We start from the raw sequence: 21,021 nt of genomic DNA on the forward strand, positions 1-21,021 counted from the left end.
AATGGAGTTCACAGAGCTGATCCCCTGAGTCAAGTATAAAATTAAAATAGCTCAGCTCTAGAGTCCATTAGCTAGTCTGCAAATGCTGCCCTTATAAGAAAATGGTATACAGAGTGAAAGGATCCAGAACACCCATAATATGAAATAATATAACCGGCTCCCACACTTTCATTTAATTCACATCTTTGAAGAAAATAGAAACAAAAAATCGTGCATTCAGAGACATAAAATTTTGTCCAACAACAGCACAAACAGACAAACTTAATACTTGTTCTCTACTCTACTGATAGGCTAAGGCAATGTGTGTGTATTGAGGCTTTGCAAATTCCTGTAACAGGCTCAAGTTGCTAATCATATTCATTTGCAATATGGTAACAGGAAGAAAAATGCTTAGGTAAAAATTTTAAATGTTTTTTGTTGTTTTTAAAGACAGTTCTGCAGGAAAATGAACTTCTGTAACCTAAAGTTTAAAAGATAAAGTTTGTAAGTTAGGACTGTGTCTTCATACCATGGACTACTTACAAGATATCAATGTGAATAAATCTATAAAAGTGTTCAGAACCTCATGGATTACACTAAAAGTGATACTGGATGGTGTAGGAGTAACGTAAGGAAAATATTCCTTTCTCTAAAACATGACGGAAGAAGGAGCCAAGATGGCGGAGTGAGTAGGGCAGCGGAAATCTCCTCCCAAAACCATATATATTTTTGAAAATAAAACAAATACAACTAATCCTAAAAGAGAGCCCAGAAGATACAGTGGAACAGCCAGACTACATCTACATCTACGAGAACTCAGCATCTCACAAAGGAGGTAAGATACAAGTCGCGGCGTGGAGGGACCCGAGCACACCCCCCACCCCAGCCCACTGGTGTGAGGAGAGGAGTCAAAGCAGGGAGGGGGTGGGAGCCCAGGGCTGCTAAATACCCAGCCCTAGTCATCCGCACCGGGAGCGCAGACACACATTGTGTGGTGTGATGGCTATTAGGGTAACGAAACAGTAAAATCTGTGAGCGGGTCCTGCAGCCGGCACCCCTGGGACAAAGAAAAGCGAGTGCTTTATGAAAGTTTTAAAGGGACAGGAGCCTCACAGCTAGACAGAAGTGTCCCGGCACATTCAGCCCAGCAGCTTGGAATCCTGGGGAACTCCAGGCGCCCTAACCCCCTGGGCGACAGCGCAGCTCTGAAGCCCCTCATGGTGATAAACAGCCTCCTGTCCATTCCCCATCTGGCGCATCCCTGCCATAGCAAGGGAGCAGCCTGAGAGCAGCGGTACCCAGAGCAACTGCCCAGAGCCTCCTCCGCAGCCTCCTGGGCCAGACTCAGAGGCCCCAATGGCGCGTGGCAGTCCAGCACAGACAGAGGAAGCTGGGACAGGGTGCGAAAGGTCGCTGTTCTTGCAGAGGAGCACACCCGGCATGCCTGTCTCTCCTCATGGGGCTCAGGGCTGCCTCGACAGCTCCTCTGCCTGTGGCAGCTCAGGAAATAAAACTGGAAGCTGCTCCGTATGTGTGGGATGTTGCTCTCCCAGCTGACACATGCGCCAACTGCCTAAGACTCCCTCTAGCCCCATGAAAAGGGAGAAGAATTTGATCCAGTCCAGACTTACCCAGACAACACCTGAGAGGGAGCCTGGGGAGATAGATTTAACCAATCTTCCTGAAAAAAGAATTCAAAATAAAGATCATAACCATGCTAATGGACCTCCAGAAAAATATGCAAGAGCTAAAGGATCAAGTTACAAGGGAGAATACAGAAATAATCTCTGGAAGGATTTAAGAGTAGACTGGATTAGGTGCAGGAGGCCATTAATGGAATAGAAATCAGAGAACAGGAACACAGAGAAGATGAGGCAGAGAGAGATAAAAGGATCTCCAGGAATGAAAGAATATTAAGAGAAATGTGTGACCAATCCAAATGGAACAATATTTGCATTATAGGGGTACCAGAAGAAGAAGAAGAGAAAAAGGGATAAAAAGTGTCTTTGAAGAAACAACTGCTGAAAACTTCCCCAAACTGGGGGAGGAAATAGTCTCTCAGATCATGGAGGCCCACAGAACTCCCTACACAAGGAACCCAAGGAAGACACCAAGACACATAATAATTAAAATGGAAAAGATCAAGGACAAGGACAGAGTATTAAAGGCAGACAGAGAGAGTAAAAAGGTCACCTACAAAGGAAAACCCATCAGGCTATCATCAGGCTTCTCAACAGAAACCTTACAGGCCAGAGGAGAATGGCATGATATATTTAATGCAATGAAACAGAAGGGCCTAGAAACAAGAATACTATATCCAGCACGACTATCATTTAAATATGAAGGAGGGATTAAACAATTCCCAGACAAGCAAAAGTTGAGGGAATTTGCCTCCCACAAATCACCTCTACAGGGTATTTTAGAGGGACTGCTCTAGATGGAAGCACTCCTAAGGCTAAATAGATGTCACCAGATAAAATAAAATCACAGCAAAGAAAGCAGACCAAACAAATACTAAACTAAAGGCAAAAAATAAAATCAACTACTCACAAAAGCAGTCAAAGGAAACACAAAAGAACACAGAATAAAACACCTAACATATAAACAATGGAGGAGGAGGAATAAGAAGGGAGACAAATAAAGAATCATCAGACTGTGCTTATAATAGCTTAATAAGTGAGTTAAGTTAGACAGTTAGTAAAGAAGCTACCCTTGAACTTTTGTTAACCACGAATCTAAAGGCTGCAAAGGCAATAAGTACGTATCTTTCAATAATCACCCTAAATGTAAATGGACTGAATGCACCAATCAAAAGACACAGAGTAATAGAATGGATAAAAAAGCAAGACCCATCTATATGCTGCTTACAAGAGACTCACCTCAAACCCAAAGACATACACAGACTAAAAGTCAAGGGATGGAAAAAGATACTTCATGCAAACAATAGGGAGAAGAAAGCAGGTGTTGCAGTACTAGTATCAGACAAAATAGACTTCAAAACAAAGAAAGTAACAAGAGATAAAGAAGGACATTACATAATGATAAAGGGCTCAGTCCAACAAGAGGGTATAACCATTATAAATATATATGCACCCAAAACAGGAGCACCAACATATGTGAAACAAATACTAACAGAATTAAAGGAGGAAATAGAATGCAATGCATTCGTTCTAGGAGACTTCAACACACCACTCACTCCAAAGGATAGATCCACCAGACAGAAAATAAGTAAGGACACAGGGGCACTGAACAACACACTAGAACAGATGGGCCTAATAGACATCTACAGAACTCTACACCCCAAAGCAGCAGGATACACATTCTTCTCAAGTGTACATGGAACATTCTCCAGAATAGACCACATAATAGGCCACAAAAAGAGCCTTAGTAAATTCCAAAAAGATTGAAATTCTACCAACCAACTTCTCAGACCACAAAGGCATAAAACTAGAAATAAATTGTACAAAGAAAACAAAAAGGCTCACAAACACATGGAGGCTTAACAACATGCTCCTAAATAATCAATGGATCAACGACCAAATCAAAATAGAGATCAAGCAATATATGGAAACAAATGACACCAACAGTATAAAGCCCCAACTTCTGTGGGATGCAGCAAAAGCAGTTCTAAGAGGAAAGTATATAGCAATCCAGGCCTATTTAAAGAAGGAAGAACAATCCCAAATGAATAGTCTAAAGACACAATTATTGAAATTGGAAAAAGAAGAACAAATGAGGCCCAAAGTCAGCAGAAGGAGGGACACAATAAAGATCAGAGAAGAAATAAATAAAATTGAGAAGAATAAAACAATAGAAAAAATCAATGAAACCAAGAACTGGTTCTTGATGAAAATAAACAAAATAGATAAGCCTCTAGCCAGACTTATTAAGAGAGAAAGAGAGTCAACACACATCAACAGAATCAGAAACGAGAAAAGAAAAATCATGACGGATCCCACGGAAATACAAAGAATTATTAGAGAATACTATGAAAACCTATATGCTAAGAAGCTGGAAAACCTAGGAGAAATGGACAACTTCCTAGAAAAATACAACCTTCCAAGACTGACCAAGGAACAAACAGAAAATCTAAAGAAACCAATTACCAGCAACGAAACTGAATCAAAAAACTACCCAAGAGCAAAATCCCTGGGCCCGATGGATTTAACGCAGAATTTTATCAGACATACAGAGAAGACATAATACCCATTCTCCTTAAAGTTTTCCAAAAAATAGAAGAGAAGGGAATATTTCCAAACTCATTCTAAGAAGCCAGCATCACTCTAATACCAAAACCAGGCAAAGACCCCACCAAAAAAGGAAATTACACACCAATATCCCTGATGAACATACATGCAAAAATACTCAACAAAATATTAGCAAACCAAATTCAAAAATACATCAAGAGGATCATACACCATGACCAAGTGGGATTCATCCCAGGGTTGCAAGGATGGTACATCTGAAAATCCATCAGCATCATCCATCACGTCAACAAAAAGAAGGACAAAAACCACATGATCATCTCCAAAGACGCTGAAAAAGCATTCAACAAAATTCAACATCCATTCATGATAAAAACTCTCAACAAAATGGGTATAGAGGGCAAGTACCTCAACATAATAAAGGCCATATATGACAAACCCACAGACAACATCATACTTAACAGCGAGAAGCTGAAAGCTTTTCCTCTAAGAGCAGGTACAAGACAGGAATGCCCACTCTCCCCACTGTTATTCAACATAGTACTGGAGGTCCTAGCAATGGCAATCAGGCAAACCAAAGAAATACAAAAAATCCAGATTGGTAAAGAAGAAGTCAAACTTCCACTATTTGCAGATGACAAGATATTGTACATAAAAAACCCGAAAGACTCCACTCCAAAACTACTAGAACTAATATGTGAATTCAGCAAAGTTGCAGGATACAAAATTAATACACAGAAATCTGTTGCTCTCCTATACACTAACAATGAACTAGCAGAAAGAGAAATCAGGAAAACAATTCCATTCACAATTGCATCAAAAGGAATAAACCTAACCAAGGAAGTGAAAGACCTATACCCTGAAAAGTACAAGACACTCTTAAGAGAAATTAAAGAGGACACTATCAAATGAAATTCATCCCATGCTCTTGGCTAGGAAGAATTAATATTGTCAAAATGGCCATCCTGCCTAAAGCAATTTACAGATTCAATGCAATCCTTATCAAAATACCAACAGCATTCTTCAACGAACTGGAACAAATAGTTCTAAAATTCATATAGAACCACCAAAGACCCTGAAAAGCCAAAGCAATCCTGAGAAGGAAGAATAAAGTGGGAGGGATCTTGCTCCTCAACTTCAAGCTCTATACAAAGCCACAGTAATCAAGACAATTTGGTACTGGCACAAGAATAGAGCCACAGACCAGTGAAACAGAATAGAAAGTCCAGATATTAACCCAAACATATACGGTCAATTAATATATGATAAAGGAGCCATGGACATACAATGGGGAAATTATAGCCTCTTCAACAGCTGGTGTTGGCAAAACTGGACAGTTACATGTAAGAGAATGAAACTGGATCATTGTCTAACCCCATACACAGAAGTAAATTCGAAATGGATCAAAGATCTGAATGTAAGTCATGAAACAATAAAACTCCTAGAAAAAAACATAGGCAAAAATCTCTTGGACATAAACATGAGTGACTTCTTCATGAACATATCTCCCTGGGCAAGGGAAACAAAAGCAAAAAAGAACAAGTGGGACTATATCAAGCTGAAAAGCTTCTGTACAGCAAAGGACACCATCAATAGAACAAAAAGGTACCCTACAGTATGGGAGAATATATTCGTAAATGACAGATCCGATAAAGGGTTGACATCCAAAATATATAAAGAGCTCACCCACCTCAACAAACAAAAAGCAAATAAGACAATTAAAAAATGGGCAGAGGAGCTGAACATTCTCCAAAGAAGAAATTCAGATGGCCAACAGACATATGAAAAGATGCTCCACATCGCTAGTCATCAGAGAAATGCAAATTAAAACCACAATGAGATATCACCTCACACCAGTAAGGATCGCCTCCATCCAAAAGACAAACAACAATAAATGTTGGCGAGGTTGTGGAGAAAGGGGAACCCTCCTACACTGCTGGTGGCAATGTAAATTAGTTCAGCCATTGTGGAAAGCAGTATGGAGGTTCCTCAAAAAGCTCAAAATAGAAATACCATTTGACCCAGGAATTCTACTTCTAGGAATTTACCCTGAGAATGCAGCATCCCAGTTTGAAAAAGACATGTACACCCCTATGTTTATCGCAGCACTATTTACAATAGCCAAGAAATGGAAGCAACCTAAGTGTCCATCAGTAGATAAATGGATAAAGAAGATGTGGTACATATACACAATGGAATATTATTCAGCCATAAGAAGAAAACAAATCCTACCATTTGCAACAACATGGACAGAGCTACAGGATATTATGCTCAGTGAAATAAGCCAGGCAGAGAAGGACAAGTACTAAATGATTTCACTCATCTGTGGAGTATTAGGACAAAGAAAAAACTGAAGGAACAAAACAACAGCAGAATCACAGAACCCAAGAATGTACTAACAGTTACCAAGGGGTAAGGGACTGGGGAGGATGGGGGGTGGGGGGGGAAGAAAGGGGGCATGTGTAATGGGGGGAGGGCACGGGGAGGGCTATGCAACACAGAGAAGACAAGTCGTGATTCTGCAGCATCTTACTACGCTGATGGACAGTGACTGTAATGGGGTTTGTGGGGGGGACTTGGTGATGGGGGTAGTCTAGTAAACATAATGTTCCTAAATTTAAAAAAAATGATGATAATTATAATTCTTCCCAATAAGCCTAAAAAGGTAGACTTGAGTAAACCTAAACTAGGTGCCAGTAGGTGTTGCCCTATATAAAAGTCATTCCAAATAGTTTAAAGAAATGTTAACATCCTCCATAATCTTGAAAAAGTAGACCTGTTAAAGAAGAATCTTAAAAACGCCCTTTTCTCCTTACTCATCTACCCTTCTGGGGGTATTTGACTCTGTCCTTAAATCTTTAAAAGTCAAGATATCAAAAAAGTTGGGGGAAGATGATAATCATGGTTTACTATTCTCATCAAGTACTGTAAATTCCCTTGTTTCCTCTTATAGACTTCCCTACATTACAGATGAGTTTTTAAATCCCAGTCTATATCTTTTACCAACTACCTTCTTCTGTTAATTTTTTAGTGCATATACAGGAAATGCAAACATTTTTTCTTTTTAGCACAGGCAAAATATAATTTGAAAGGCTGACCTGTAAAGAAAAAAAATTTAAGATATTTCACAGCCTTGTAGAAATAACTTTAAGCTTATAATTTTACACTTGAATTTTAAGTTCTTAAAGTACTGTGGATTCATTTTGCACAACAAATTATCCTCATTTCATGGACAGAGACAGGACAGAAATAGGTTAAGAAAAACTATTCTACCAAACTATCCTCAAAATGCTCAATAATTAGAATTCAGGTGCTCCAAAGATTAACTTTATACTTGTTCTATTTTATGACTCTCCTTCAACTCTGCTCCCTCCTAAATTAGTTTGAATAATTAATTAGGTTGTATTTGTATAAAAACAGGGACTCTTTAGGTCTAGCAAGGATCTTTTCCAGTTAATATATTCCTATTTGGATATGGGGACTACAGAAGAATTACAGAAGATAAAGGCCAATTCTGAACACCCTTGTCTAATAAGGAAATGCTTGAATAAAGACTCCATAGACCATGCCTACTTTGGTTCTAATGCAACTCAAAGTACAAGCATTGGTTTTCAGACACAGTTTTGGCTAAGAGAAATTGAAGATTTTAGAGGAGGAAACAAGCAGCTCAGGATATAACAAGGGGTAAGTGAGTTACAGCTCAGTCTCCTGAAGTCCTCCTGTGAATAACTGGATATAACTAAGACAGACTTCTCTCTGTTGGTTGGCTATTGCTACGTGGACAGGTTGTGTCAACAGAGTAGAAGGCACTATGAGCCTGGGGTAATTAAGTCATTTCATAGCTGAGAAAATATGCCATAATAGAAAACCTATAAACTGGAGCTAGACCAACTTGGGTTTGTATCTTGGCTAAACCACTTACTAGCTGTGATTTTTGACAAGTTAGACATCTTAAACCTCAGTTTCCTGATCTCTAAAATGGGAATAATACTTGCTTTGCAGAATGTCGTAGTTTGCAGAGATGAAGCATGTGCCCTGCATGGCACCTTTGCTCAGTAAATGGCATTATTCCTTCGGAGAGACTAGAAGTGAGAAGCAAGTGAAAACGGCCAGCAGCCTTATCCTTACTAAGAATATCATGGTCTCTATCCCATGATGGAGATAGCTTTATCTCTAGTTGAAAAAATGCTGAAAATTAGGGTAGAATTAGAAACTATCCTTCAAACCTGAAGGAAGGCTTGGCTTGAAATGATCCAAGAATTAGAACATTCCTGTGGAATCTGAAACTTTGTAGGAAAGGGGACAATTGAAATCAAAGAAGAACAATGACAAGAAAGATAAGCTTTCCTGTGAGTTGGACATGCTGACAAAGTAAGCGGAGGCGCTTGCTGAGATTGATGGAAAAATCAAGGGAAAACCTGAAAACTAGTCAGTAGCTGGTGAAGCTGAAGAAATAAACCCAATTTAAAAGGCAGAAAGGTTGCATGCTGCAAATACGCTTTTCAAAGAAAATGAAGAATCAACTTGAGTATCGTCCTGTTCATCTGTTCTCAAGTCCCTGTGGTTGAGGTCTTCCCCCAGCTCTCTTCCAGCAATAGAATCACTTAAGAGAAAAGGAGAAATTTCAACTGTGATAACAGTTTTCAAAAATTTTTGATGAAATCCCATAAAGTTCTGTGAAACACATAGAAACAGAGATGTTACTTTATGAAGCACATATTCCAAAAGTTTAAGGCTGAATTGTTTTTGCAAGTGATTTAGAGAGAAAGTTTAATATATACAGTTGATAGGCTACAAGCCAAGGTTCTCATAGCTTTGAAATTTTGAAGATTTCCAAGGGACACAACTTCAGGCTTCCAATCTCTGTAATGCTATAGACATGTTATGGGGATCGGAATTCTATAGAAATAATGTATTTGTGGTATGCAAAATAATGGCCACCTATAGAAGTCCATGCCCAAATCCCTGGCCTCTGAATATATTATCATACATGGCAAAAGGGACTTTGCAGATGTGATTAGGTTAAGGATTTTGAGATGGGGAAATTGGGAAATTGTCCTGGTTTTTCCATGTGGGCCCAATCTAATCACATGTGTCCTTAAAATTGGAGAACCTTTCCCAGTTGCAGTCAGAAAAAGAGAGATTGTAATGGAAGAGGGTTGCTACTTTGCTGGCTTTGAAGATGGAGGAAGGAGTCCACAGCCTCTTAAAGCCAGAAGAGACTTGGAAACAAACTTGAATTTTATCCTATGAGCCTTATGTCAGACTTCTGACCTTCAGAACTGTAAGATAATAAATTTGTATTGTTTTAAGTCCACTAAATTTGTGGTAATTTGTTATAGCAGCATTAAGAAAATAACAGAGAATCTGTCTGTCTGGAAAAATGCAAGACTGTCATGTTAATCTTAAACACCTTCAAAGGCTTAAAAAGGGAAACTGCCTGAGAACATTAAAGCCTGCCAACATACACATTGCATTAGCCTGTGATCTTATGTCCTGAGCATAAATCAACTTAACACAGAATTCCATGTGTATGTTCTTCTAAACACCAATAAAATTCACAGACAACTGGTTGTATCTGGTGATCTCCAGAACCCTCTACTCTGTGATCACAGTTTACAAAAATTCATTTGAGTATTAAACCAAAGCACTTTTACCAGAGACCCATGTGGCAAGTTGTCAGGGACAAAGTCTACTACAAAATGCATGTTTAGTCTTAGAAAGATCATGACTCTTTCAATATTGCTGGAACTTTTTTTTACATTCAGTATTTAAAATTTACATTCAGTGAAATATCAATGTATAATATGTAAATCACTACAGCCACTATTGGAGAAGAACCACATCTGGATATTCTCACATGAAAGGAAAAAAGATCCTTTCAATTTCTTCCTTTCACGACACTGAAATGTTTCCAAAAGTGTCTTCATGTGGACTTGAACAATGACTCTGAGCCATCAACATGAGCAAGTTTCTGGCAGAAACTTCACTGAACCAAAACAAACTAATGGAAATCACTGTCATCGTTCCTCATGTTGGCACTGTTCTTGTTTGAAGCAAAGGCAAATAAAAGGCTTTCACCGAGGATCTAATTTCACCATGTGCCAAAGCTGATTTTTTAAAGCCATTTAGTGGGTAAAGTTGTGTCCTTATTTTTAGGCAAATAAAAGTACAAAATCCCATATTTCATAAAAAAGATTTTTGTTTTATCCAAGGTTCCACTAAGGTTTGAAATACCAGTCTCCCAGGATGCAATTAAAATTTCTCAATCTATGGACAACTTTAAAGAGCACATCTGTCTTAAACAGTAGTATGACTTGTTTGCTTGTTAAATCCCACTCCTCCCCAGAGAGACATCCCTGGTCTTCAGGCAACTACCTCAAGCCTCCTGAGTTAACCAGGTAATGCTTTAAGTAGAAGACTGCACAGGCTAATTCAGGGGTTGCCATGTGCTCTGGAATGCAAAAGTCTGCTGATATTTCTGTTGACATTTCACACTCAAGGTGCTTAGGAAAGTATCACATCATTTGGCAAAAACATCCTGTGGCTGAATCAGCAGATTTAATGGAAAGTCCCAATGTACGCTATTTGTATACAGACTGGGCTCTGGAGAGACAAGTTTGGCCGACATAAAAACAAGAAACAAAAGTTTAATGTACAACTAAATTTGCCTATATGTGGAAGTAACTTTAAATATCTTTGGTTTTTAAAAAAAATTTGCTGATAAAAAGTACTTGAATAAAAACACTGATAAATACCAATATACTTGTATTGCTTATAATTATGTAAACTTAGCCCTTTGATATCTTTTGTTACTAAAGCTAGATTTCCTATCAGCCTCTAAATAAATTTACTTAAAATCTGCTTATCTTTACTTACTTACAGGCTAGTCTATATATTTTAATGGTCTTTGGTATGAAAATACTGATGAGCAGTATCTTGTAATATTTGGCATAAAAATGGCATGTGTGGTATCAGTACTTACAGCAAATAAGTCTTTGGAAAAGAAAACAATTACCATTTGCATATTAGCCCCTTTGGAGTGAAATACCATGAAGTAACACCACTATGAGAGATGAATGAAAAGCGTCACATTTTAATGACAATCTCATACTTAAGACTTCAAGGAAGCTAACTTTGGCCAAGTAAAAAGAAGTCTTTGGTGTACACTAGATATCTTATTCAATGGGACCAAAATATTTATCTTTGGTGAAAAGATATTTTTTTCCCTCTCTGACAAGTAGTTTCAATGATTTAAAAATACTCTAATACTGAAATAGTTGAAGGTTTTACTTGCTGGAGGAAAAAAATTACACTTGAAATTCTTTGGAACTATCTTCTGGTAAAGAACTTACTTTAAATGCTCTGGTAACAATAAGGTAGTTAAAATTACTAGTCTATTTAACTACAATAATTAATATAAAGCCTATTATTTTGGGTTAGTAACTACTTGTATAAGCTTCATATCTATAGATGTTTCTAGTTAATTCAATTTGTAGGGGGTATTATAGTCTAATTTTCACTTTCTACTGACAATTCTTTGGTAACAGGATTATTTGAACAATCTGTATAAGAACAAAATGAAAAGGTGAAAAAGTAAAAAAAATGTACTGGTAAATAATTAGCAAATAGTTATAGCCTAAAGATCTACAATAACTATGAGCCTATTCATTAAACAAAATACTTTCCTCAAGGACTTCAGATCAGCTTTTTAGGTTTTCAAAACAATGCAAATTCATGCCATCTTGGACACATCTTCCATAATCATGATGGATGATGTTTCCACTTTAGATTCAGATCTTAGATTTAGATTTTGCCCTTTCATGAAAGCTTAAAAAGTAAAACGAACTCATTGTACTTCTTTAGATACTGATAAAAGTTGGCCCCACATACTTCTACTCACAAACCCCCAAACGCCATACCCTGTCAATTTGCCCATGCTTCCATGAGGCAGCTCCAAAGTAACAAAATGTTCCCTGAGTACAGGAAAAAAAAAATAACACTAGAATAACTTTAAAAGGAGGTAGTATAAAACAGGAGCTATAAAGGCAGGAGGCAGCATTTTTCCTTGCCTCAGATTGTTCATCTAAAGCTCTGCTTTTTTTGTTTTGCCATGAAGCCCAACTTAGATAACTAAATGAGGGACTTGGTATTTAATTCAGAAGTGTTGCTGGCATTTAATGTTGGTCTGCTTCTGAACATGCCCAGTTTGGCACAAAAATAACAGATGAAAAAACAATAAAAAAATGTATCATCAGACATTGGGAAAAGAGATGATGGAAGTGGGACTGTTATCTAGTAAGAGTTTTGACTTTAGAACAATTTAACATGATCCTCCTCTATAAGCCAAAGGTTTCCAGGGGAAATCCACTGAGATTCCTTTTAAAACGAGGCTCAAGGCATTTCCAGATAATTTGAAAAAATACTTTTAAGAGGAGATGGGGCCCCCTCTCTATACCATGTGATTTTTTACTCCTTTTCCTCTCCTGGGGCTGGGTACCTGGAAAATAACTGTCTCATGACAAAGAGAATGCCTCTTCTATGTGACTGAGTAAACAGTTTGCTGATTTCAAACCAGCAAGAGGATTAACTCACTCCTGGAGTTAACATTCCTTGTTCACAGCATTGAAACTGAAGGAATATTAAACAAACAGTACCAAATTCTCTCAAGAATTCAAGAAAATATAAGCAAGGTGGTAGAGCTCTGAATACTTATCCCTAAACAAAACCTGCACAGAAAGAAACCAACATGCTTTGATAAGATACTGTACATCAAAATAGTTATTGACAAAATCCAAGAAACTTTTAAGGCAATTTTTTGTACTCCTGTTCTGAACTTCACGAATATTAAAAAGGTATAAGGCAAAGAATTTCATAATATACAATAGAAGGCACTGTCACCGTGATAACCTCTAGTTCATTTTACTGTCTACTGTTGCATTTTTCTTCATTCTTAATACTTCATGGAATTTCTTTAGACCTTTAAGCCCAGCTGGGATTAAAATTAAAAAACACCCTAACCCATTTTCTTTAAAAATTTGTTTTCTGCATGAAGCATTGCAACAAATTCTGGAAGCTTTGAGGATGCTTTGCAGACCAGACAGTGCAGCCTTTGGCCAACTGTCAGGCAAAGGGGAAGGGAGGAAAGGCACGGCTCTAGGCGGGCTGAGGTTGGGGTACAGCAGATAAAGCACTCAGACTCTAATGCCCCAAACATCGAGGTCCTTGAAGCAACGGTATTCCCTACATGCTCCTGGCTAGTTCTACTCTCAGAAGAAAGACACTGGGCATTCAATAAAATCAACAGTTTCACTTTTTCTCTTCTCAGTGGTTTAACATAATCCTCACAGCCGGAGGTGTTAATTTATCCAACACTGCAGATGTCATAATTAAAAAAAAAATCAGAGCTTCAGATAAACCTTCTTACCTACCCATATGACTCCTTTGATCACACACATCACACATGCAGCAATGAAAACAAATGCTACTAGGAAGTGTCATTGCTTATACAGCGGGGATAAACCATCAAACAAACGAGGTGGCAAAGTTGTCTTCTGAGTTTGCCCTCTGGCAAACTGAGGTAGATCGTCAGCAAAGGGGCTTTCCAAAGTCTTCCCTTTGCTCCAGTGATATATTTTATAATCCAGTCAAATATCTTGACTGTTTTTCACATTGCTGACAATGGAACATTCAAAATACGTGTTTAAAAATAAAAAACACATTCAAAAAAGGCTGAAATACCCAGTAAGACATCAAGATTTTCACAAAAGGCTTTGGCTCCCTGTTCATTGTCCTTCGAACAGACTTAAAGGTGAGACTACCTGAACATGGCTGCCTAGATCGGGAAATCACTTCTATCAAAGCACAGCATGGCCAAGGGCGGCTGCGGAAGGGGAGAGGAAGCCTGCTCAGCGGCCGGCGGCTCCGCGGCGGCGCCACACTCCTCCGTCGGGGGATCCCCACCTGGACCACTGCCCGTGAAGCAGCTGGAGGGCAGGGGTGTGGTGCTCAGAACTGAGGGGAGGTGTAGCTCATCAGTGGACTCGTGGGAGAATCTTCCAGAATCCCCAGTCTCATGGCTGCCTTCACTATTTGCTGAGTGCTCGGTATCAGCGGCAACTCCAAAGGGCCTTGGGAAGCTGGCTGTCTGACCCGGGGAGCCTGGGGAGTCTTCATCACTGATTAAAACAGTCGTGCCTGGCTGGTAAAAGCAGACTGCTTGAGTAAATCTTCTTTGAGGCTAGGTAAAAATACATAAAACACTGTCAGTGCTGGTAGAGCGCTCTTGAAAAACAGTAAATCTCTTTTTACGTATTCTATATATTCTGAGGCAGCAAAATGTTCAAGTGCGTGGGTGAAAGGTCATCATCACGAAGGGACTGTCTAGGTCAGTGGTTCCCCGCTGGGGAGTGGGTGCACATGAGAAGTCCCTGGCAAGTGAAGTGTCAGAAGGCCTCCTCAGTGATCTGGATGCAAGCTCCTGCCCCGCCCCTCCCTACTGCCCCCCCATCCACTTTGATTACTACTCCCGTTGTTATTTCCATGATTACTCCCCATGCCTTTCAGAGAGCCACACCCCAGAATAATAATATCACATCTGGAAAGAACACAGAAATTAAAATAAAGCATTGATTTATATTTTCTTTGCTTCTTAATAATAATTTCATACATCACAGGGCACCAAAGTTTCTTCTCAATTAGGTGGGTTACCTGCTCAACTTTTATCTTTTTCGAATCTTGGAAAAAAAGCCATTTTTTCTTAGAGTTGTTTTTAATTATAGGACCATAGCTATTAATTATCAGGTCAGTTCCTCCCTGGAGAAATAAGAGGGGAAAATATAAATAGAAACTTCAGTTTATTGCAAGTAGTACAAAACATTTTTAAATGTTAAAAGAAAAAAAAGATCACAAATATCACTCTTCCTTCTTTCCTGCAAGCAGCACACAACAAATCCAGGGTCTTTCTTAGTGACCAAAAAGATATAATAACAATGTTGTTATTTGTGAGAGATATATATAAATGCTGAAGTGTTTGGGGTAAAGTGTAATGATTCCAAAACTTCTTTTCAAATGGTAGAGCAAACAAAAATACACAAAGAGATACAGAAATATGATTAAGATATTGACAATTATTTGTGTGTTCATTATATTATTCTTCCATCCGTTTGAAAAATCTGAAAAGCAATTGGAAAGAAAAAGAACAGGCCCACATGCTTAACAAAATGGTAACAGGTAGGGGATCAAGGCTACCCAAAGGGGGCTGAGAGATTTGCCCTCCACAAGGGCTTTTCTGCTTCACGTCAGGCCTCCACTCTCTCTGCCTCCTTTGACTTTAGATTCTCCCTCTTTTTTTCCCCATTCTGCTCCACGTCAGTCCTTTCTCATGTCTAGTTCCTAGTTAGTAACAAAAGAACCACAGTAAATTTGGTGCTTTCTCTGCTTATTTAAAAGTTTTAGGGTCTAGATCATTTTGAAGTAAGTTGAACGGCTTAGAGTTGCATCAGAAAATAAAACCTAAATGAAGTTGAAACAAAAAGACAACAGGAGTAGCAAGAAGAATTTATAGCAAGATTTAGAAACCTTTTTTTCTTAAAGGACAGATAGTAAATATTTTAGGCTTCGCAGAAGCTACACATGGCCTCTGTCGCATTTTCTCCTCCTCCTCTTTTTTTTCTTTTCAAATTACCCTTTAAAGTTGTGCAAAACATTCTTAGCTCAGGGGGTGGCCATATAAAACAGGCAGTAGGCTGGCAGGGGCAGGGCTATAGTTTGCTGATTTTGATTTGCAGCACATTGGTTATGAGAGCTATTATAAAAATGCACATGATCTAATGTTGCAATGTGACTAAAAATAATTTTCCATTGGTGTTTATAATACTTATCACTGTAGTATTATATATAGTGGAAAGGACATGAGGTAACATCCTTCAGTGACAGTTCTTTACTATATCCAACTTCCTCAAGCCATAAAGGGAGGGATCTTGAGACATTTGTTTAGATATTCCATATTTTTTAAAATGTCATTAATACCTGGAATGTTTGATGTTCAATTCAGCTGGAAATCAACCAAACTAAGTACAAAATGGGTTAATAAAAATTGTCCACCCTGTAAATACAGGGTAATTTATAGTAAATATAGACTAATGACTCTGAAGTCCTTATTTAAGCTGTTTTAGCTCCATATAATCCCATCCAATTGAATTTATGCTACCTTATCATTTTTTCCTATTTATCTCTTTCATCTTTTATTCTTTCATCCTTTATCTACCCCTATCATCTCCCTATATCTTTTATTTTCTTCTTCTTATTTTTTCTCTTCCTATATGTTTTACATAGGAAAGGATGTGGGTGAAGTTGTTTTACATTTCATTAAGTGGAGAATGGATGTAATACATACAACATATAATTTTTTGGTAAGTAAATTCCACACATGAAGGGAAGATGAATGGAGGGAAGGACTATGCAGCAAATCAGCCTCTCAGAACAGAGTACCTTCGCATCAATGAAGCTGTTTGGCATTATCATTGGCATTAAGGATTCTTCATTTTCTAAGGCTCCTTCCAGATTCTTCCCTACTTCATTTCCACTGGCTAGGGAGGTGCTGGTACGAGGTAATTGTTGAGTTCCATTCTGTGCTGTCTTGGAAGCAGATGATTTCCTGAAAAATTCCAGAAAAGGAAATCTTCTAATTTTATAAAGATACAGGCAAATGTACCAAGTGTGACCTCTAATCACAACTTTGTATACAATGGAGTTCTTAAATGCTTGTATCTCAAATATCTTTAGAAACTGAGTATTTGATTTTAAATCCAATCGCTCCTGCAAACCTTTATGGTTTGAGGAAACTTCTTCTATTTCTTTTTGCCCCAACATCTGCTTTATACAATTACTGTTTACAAACATGTAATAAAAACCTTAATATTTACAAAGTACTATTACTTGTTGATTATTTATAATTTATGCAGAAATTATAATTTTAAAATTTATATGTTCTCCTTCTGGTCTGTTGTACTGGCATACATAACAATTCACTTGCCAATTAATGATGGCAAATTACAGTAGCAGTCCTAAAAGATTTAGGCATCATTAAAACAATGTGCATAAAGGTTTTAGAAAAAAATCAGAGAAACTTGTGCAGTAAAACTAAGCCAATTCAATATTCAAAACGATACTAGAACTCTTCCATTAACATAATGTTTTCTGAGTATGTTTCTATGCACAAGTACCAACCACATATAAACAGTGAATAACCTATACTAATGGAAGGAGCCTAGTGATGGAGATTATCTAAAAATGATGTGTATTTGAATTCAGTTTTTTTTAAATTTAAAAAAGAACCTTAACAAACTAAATGAAAGTATAAACCAAAATATGAAAGGTTAAAAGCAGAAGTTCTCCGAATGCTGAGAATTTAGCCAAAGTCAAACTATAAATGAGATTGCCTGACAGCATATATAGAGAATTAATCCCCAGTGATTACATTTGTTTTACTCCATGTCTAGAGAATTCCAATCATAGGTCTTATGGTGGTGAGGCTGGAGCTCTCAGTGACTCAGGAGTGTTGGGCTACTTACATAAGAAAATATTCTAGACAGTAAGGAACCTTCTCAATAAGCAAATACATCAGTGTGCCATGTTTTCTTTAAAATGAAGGATATACTTTATGTTTTTCAAAATATTAAGGAAATAAGGAGACTCAGTCCTCATTTAAGAATATTTTATTGGCACAGTAACTTTTTCAAATAGCAAGAAAATAATCTCCTTCCAGAGTGAGCACGTTTCTGCAGCTACAACTCAAGTAATGATACATTTATTTTAAAGTGGAAAATACCAGTTACTCTCACAGGCCCTTGATTTCAATTTGCTTCTTGTAGTTACTGTGATTTAAATGTTTTTCAACCACCTCAACACCCCAGCAATGGCAACACACCTGGCTTTGCTTCGGTATATCAGGATGAGAACACAGACGAGGATGCAGACCAAGGCTATGCCGACGCCTACGGCAATGCCGGTCATTGATTTTTGGTCCAGGTGGTAATAGCCTGAATAAACTAGAAGGGAAAACACATTTACTCAGAATGAATCAGAAAAATAAATGATTCCCTTTATCATGATTGTCAGGTGTATATTTGTTTTTCTATAGTTTTTTCCTCCCTCTCATAGGAAAACTTTTGTATTTGTGTCTAAGCAGAAAGACACATATTACTCTTTTATCAGTGATCCCAAAGATTGGCTTATCTTCCCATACTGCAGATTCTACATGTGAGTTCTAGATATCATATTACTATATCAAACATGAATATATATATATATAATATATATATATATAATATATATAATCAAACATCAGTTCCTAATTTACAGTGCTAAAAGGCATAAGGCATAGATGCTCCTTGACGGACCAAAGAACAGCTTTCATGACATGCTACTTAAAAGCAGCTCTGTACGTAGAACATTAGTTTTCCATTCACGTATTTGAATTGACATAGCAGCGCCTCTCAAACTTTAATGTGTATGTAAGTCACTGAGGGATATGTTAGATGGCAGATTGTGATTCCCTGGGTCTGGGGTGGGGCCTGTGATTCCGTATGTCTGACAAACCCCAGTGCTGCTGATGCTGCAGAACCCCAAACACTTTGCGTAGCAAGGCATTTGAAAAATGAGTGTGAGCCTTGCTCTCTCTTTCCCCTGGTAAGGTAGCTGCGTGATTACCTCCTTCCTGTGCTTAACCTGACTGCACTGCCTTTCTTTCTCTCTTACACACACGCGCACACTAACATGGCACTGAATGACTATCTTCTGAGGAGCTGAGTCCTTCAGCCTGCCCTGAATTCGGGTGGCATCTCCTCCATTTAAAGCTGTGCCCACCCCCACCCTCTCCCCAGACTCACCCCCTCGGGAGGAGAAGGAGGTGCCCAGTCTGGTACCACAGGGTGCCCCAGGCTCCTACAGAAGTACTGCTGCCCTGAGTGGAGTGAGGGTGGCTTTTTAAAGATTTTTTTTCTGCTTGCTTTTCTGGAGAGAAACAACTTTCTCTCTGGAAAGGCTGTTTTTCTGTGGTGGAAACTCTTAATGAAAACCATACTCTTAGCTTGAACACCACAACCACCACCGCTGTTTATTTCCCTGAAACCTCCCTGGAAGCCTGCAAGGGCAGTGTGGCTCATTTGTCTGGGTGGTCGCACAGCTGGTAAGAGAAGCAACTGGGACACAGTGCTCTGAAAACTACAGTGTACTGAGGTAAGTCTGTCTGTCTCCCAGGGGTGGAGAGAGGAGACGTCCAGCTCCACAGCATCAGATCCTCGCCAGCAACAGCTTCAGGAAGTGATGCAGGTGGAGGGATATGACCATTGGAGGAGAGCAAATAAATCACAGGGGAGCTGAAAAAAATACATGTATTTTCTCAAGAAAATGAGTCACTGTGGCAGTATACAGACCTTTGGCATCAGCAGAATCTAAACGCTTGGGCCTCTGGTTTGATTCGGAAGTTTCCTTTGGAAGCACTGCCAGCTCCACAGAATTTGAAAAGGGTCCTTCTCCCACATCATTGGATGCAGATATCTTGACAATGTACACATTGCCTGCCACCAGGTTTTCTAGCAACGCCATGGTTATTGCCCCTATAAATGTATCAGTTACAAATTAACTAAACTTGATCTTTTATTCATTCTTTCAATCATGCAAGTATGGTCTTTGTTTTTAAAATATTTTTCTGATTATAAAAGTAACGCATGTTCATTGTAGAACATCTGGAAAGTAAATATAAATAAAATGACCATCTCCCAGTGTTAACATTTAGTATGCTTGTGTGTGCGTGTACTGTATTTGTGTTAGTACATATTTACTACATGTATTTTTATATGCTAGCGTTTTCACTTAACATTGTTACCATGCACACTGCCCCTATATAATCCTTCTCTGTAATTCTGTCTTAGGCATTCTTAAAAGTAGCATGTATTTTTGTTTGGGTTTTTCTATACATGCTTTTTGCAAAAAAAAATATATATATATATAATATATATATATATACACACACACAGAATTACTTTTGAAAGTATAAATATATTTTCACCTTACTAATCACTAAGATTTCAGGAAAGAAAATGATGAAATTATGTAGAGACTTCAGAGTATTGAAGAACTAGACCTCAGATTAACTACCACAATTACCACCAGCAATCTGCCTACCATCTACTTCTCTCCCAAAATAATCATCGCTTGAATTTATATATATCTGGTATCAAAAGGTATTGTCTCTGTTAGTGTGACTGCTAAGAAGGATTCCTATTTGGGCACTGTTATTTCTTGAGGGGTTTTTCTGTTCTTGCTCTGCCACTGCACTGAAGTATTTTTCTTACAAAAGGGACTCCTACGCTAGGAATTAATCCTAGCGTCAAGAAAGCAGGTGTAATAGAAATCAGGCATAAAGTTGCTCCAGCACTGAATCTGTGGGTGGATATTCACAGGGGAACCTAACTTTCCTAAAGTGATTTCATCTGATTTTTTTCCTGACTCAGGGCACCCTTACAATGGCTTGCAGCAATCACCTCCAGGCCACAGCTGGCTACTCCGCAGCACCTGCTAGAGCATATTTCTTATGTAAGTGAGATGAGGGGTGATCTTGGAACTGAGGTCATGATTCAGAGGCCACCTCTGCAGATCACACGGGGTGAGGCTGCCAAACCAAGCAGCTATGCAAGGGCTGAACACAGCTTGTTTTCATGTGCTCTGGTTTCAGCTTGGCCCAGAGACCGTGTGAGTTACCTGAGTACACAACTGCTAGATAAACAACCTGACCCTTATTTAGAGTCAGGAAGAGTCTTTCCATTCTTACATG

General features: G+C 38.4%; 1 protein-coding gene across 1 annotated transcript in view; it reads right to left on the bottom strand.

The window, feature by feature from the left end:
* Positions 1–9,399: 9,399 nt before the first annotated feature.
* The window catches only part of PRTG (protogenin), a 125,561-nt gene continuing 113,939 nt past the window's right edge, over positions 9,400–21,021 (bottom strand). The window contains exons 16-20 of the mRNA XM_036919421.2: positions 19,622–19,804; positions 18,115–18,235; positions 16,677–16,842; positions 14,895–14,999; positions 9,400–14,424 (exon numbers count right to left, since the gene is read on the bottom strand). Coding sequence (XP_036775316.2) covers positions 14,020–14,424; positions 14,895–14,999; positions 16,677–16,842; positions 18,115–18,235; positions 19,622–19,804 — 980 coding nt within the window. The 3' untranslated portion in view covers positions 9,400–14,019. The remainder of the gene's footprint in view (positions 14,425–14,894; positions 15,000–16,676; positions 16,843–18,114; positions 18,236–19,621; positions 19,805–21,021) is intronic.

This window comes from Manis pentadactyla, chromosome 11, assembly GCF_030020395.1.
Source record: "Manis pentadactyla isolate mManPen7 chromosome 11, mManPen7.hap1, whole genome shotgun sequence".
NCBI classification, from domain to species: Eukaryota; Metazoa; Chordata; class Mammalia; order Pholidota; family Manidae; genus Manis; species Manis pentadactyla.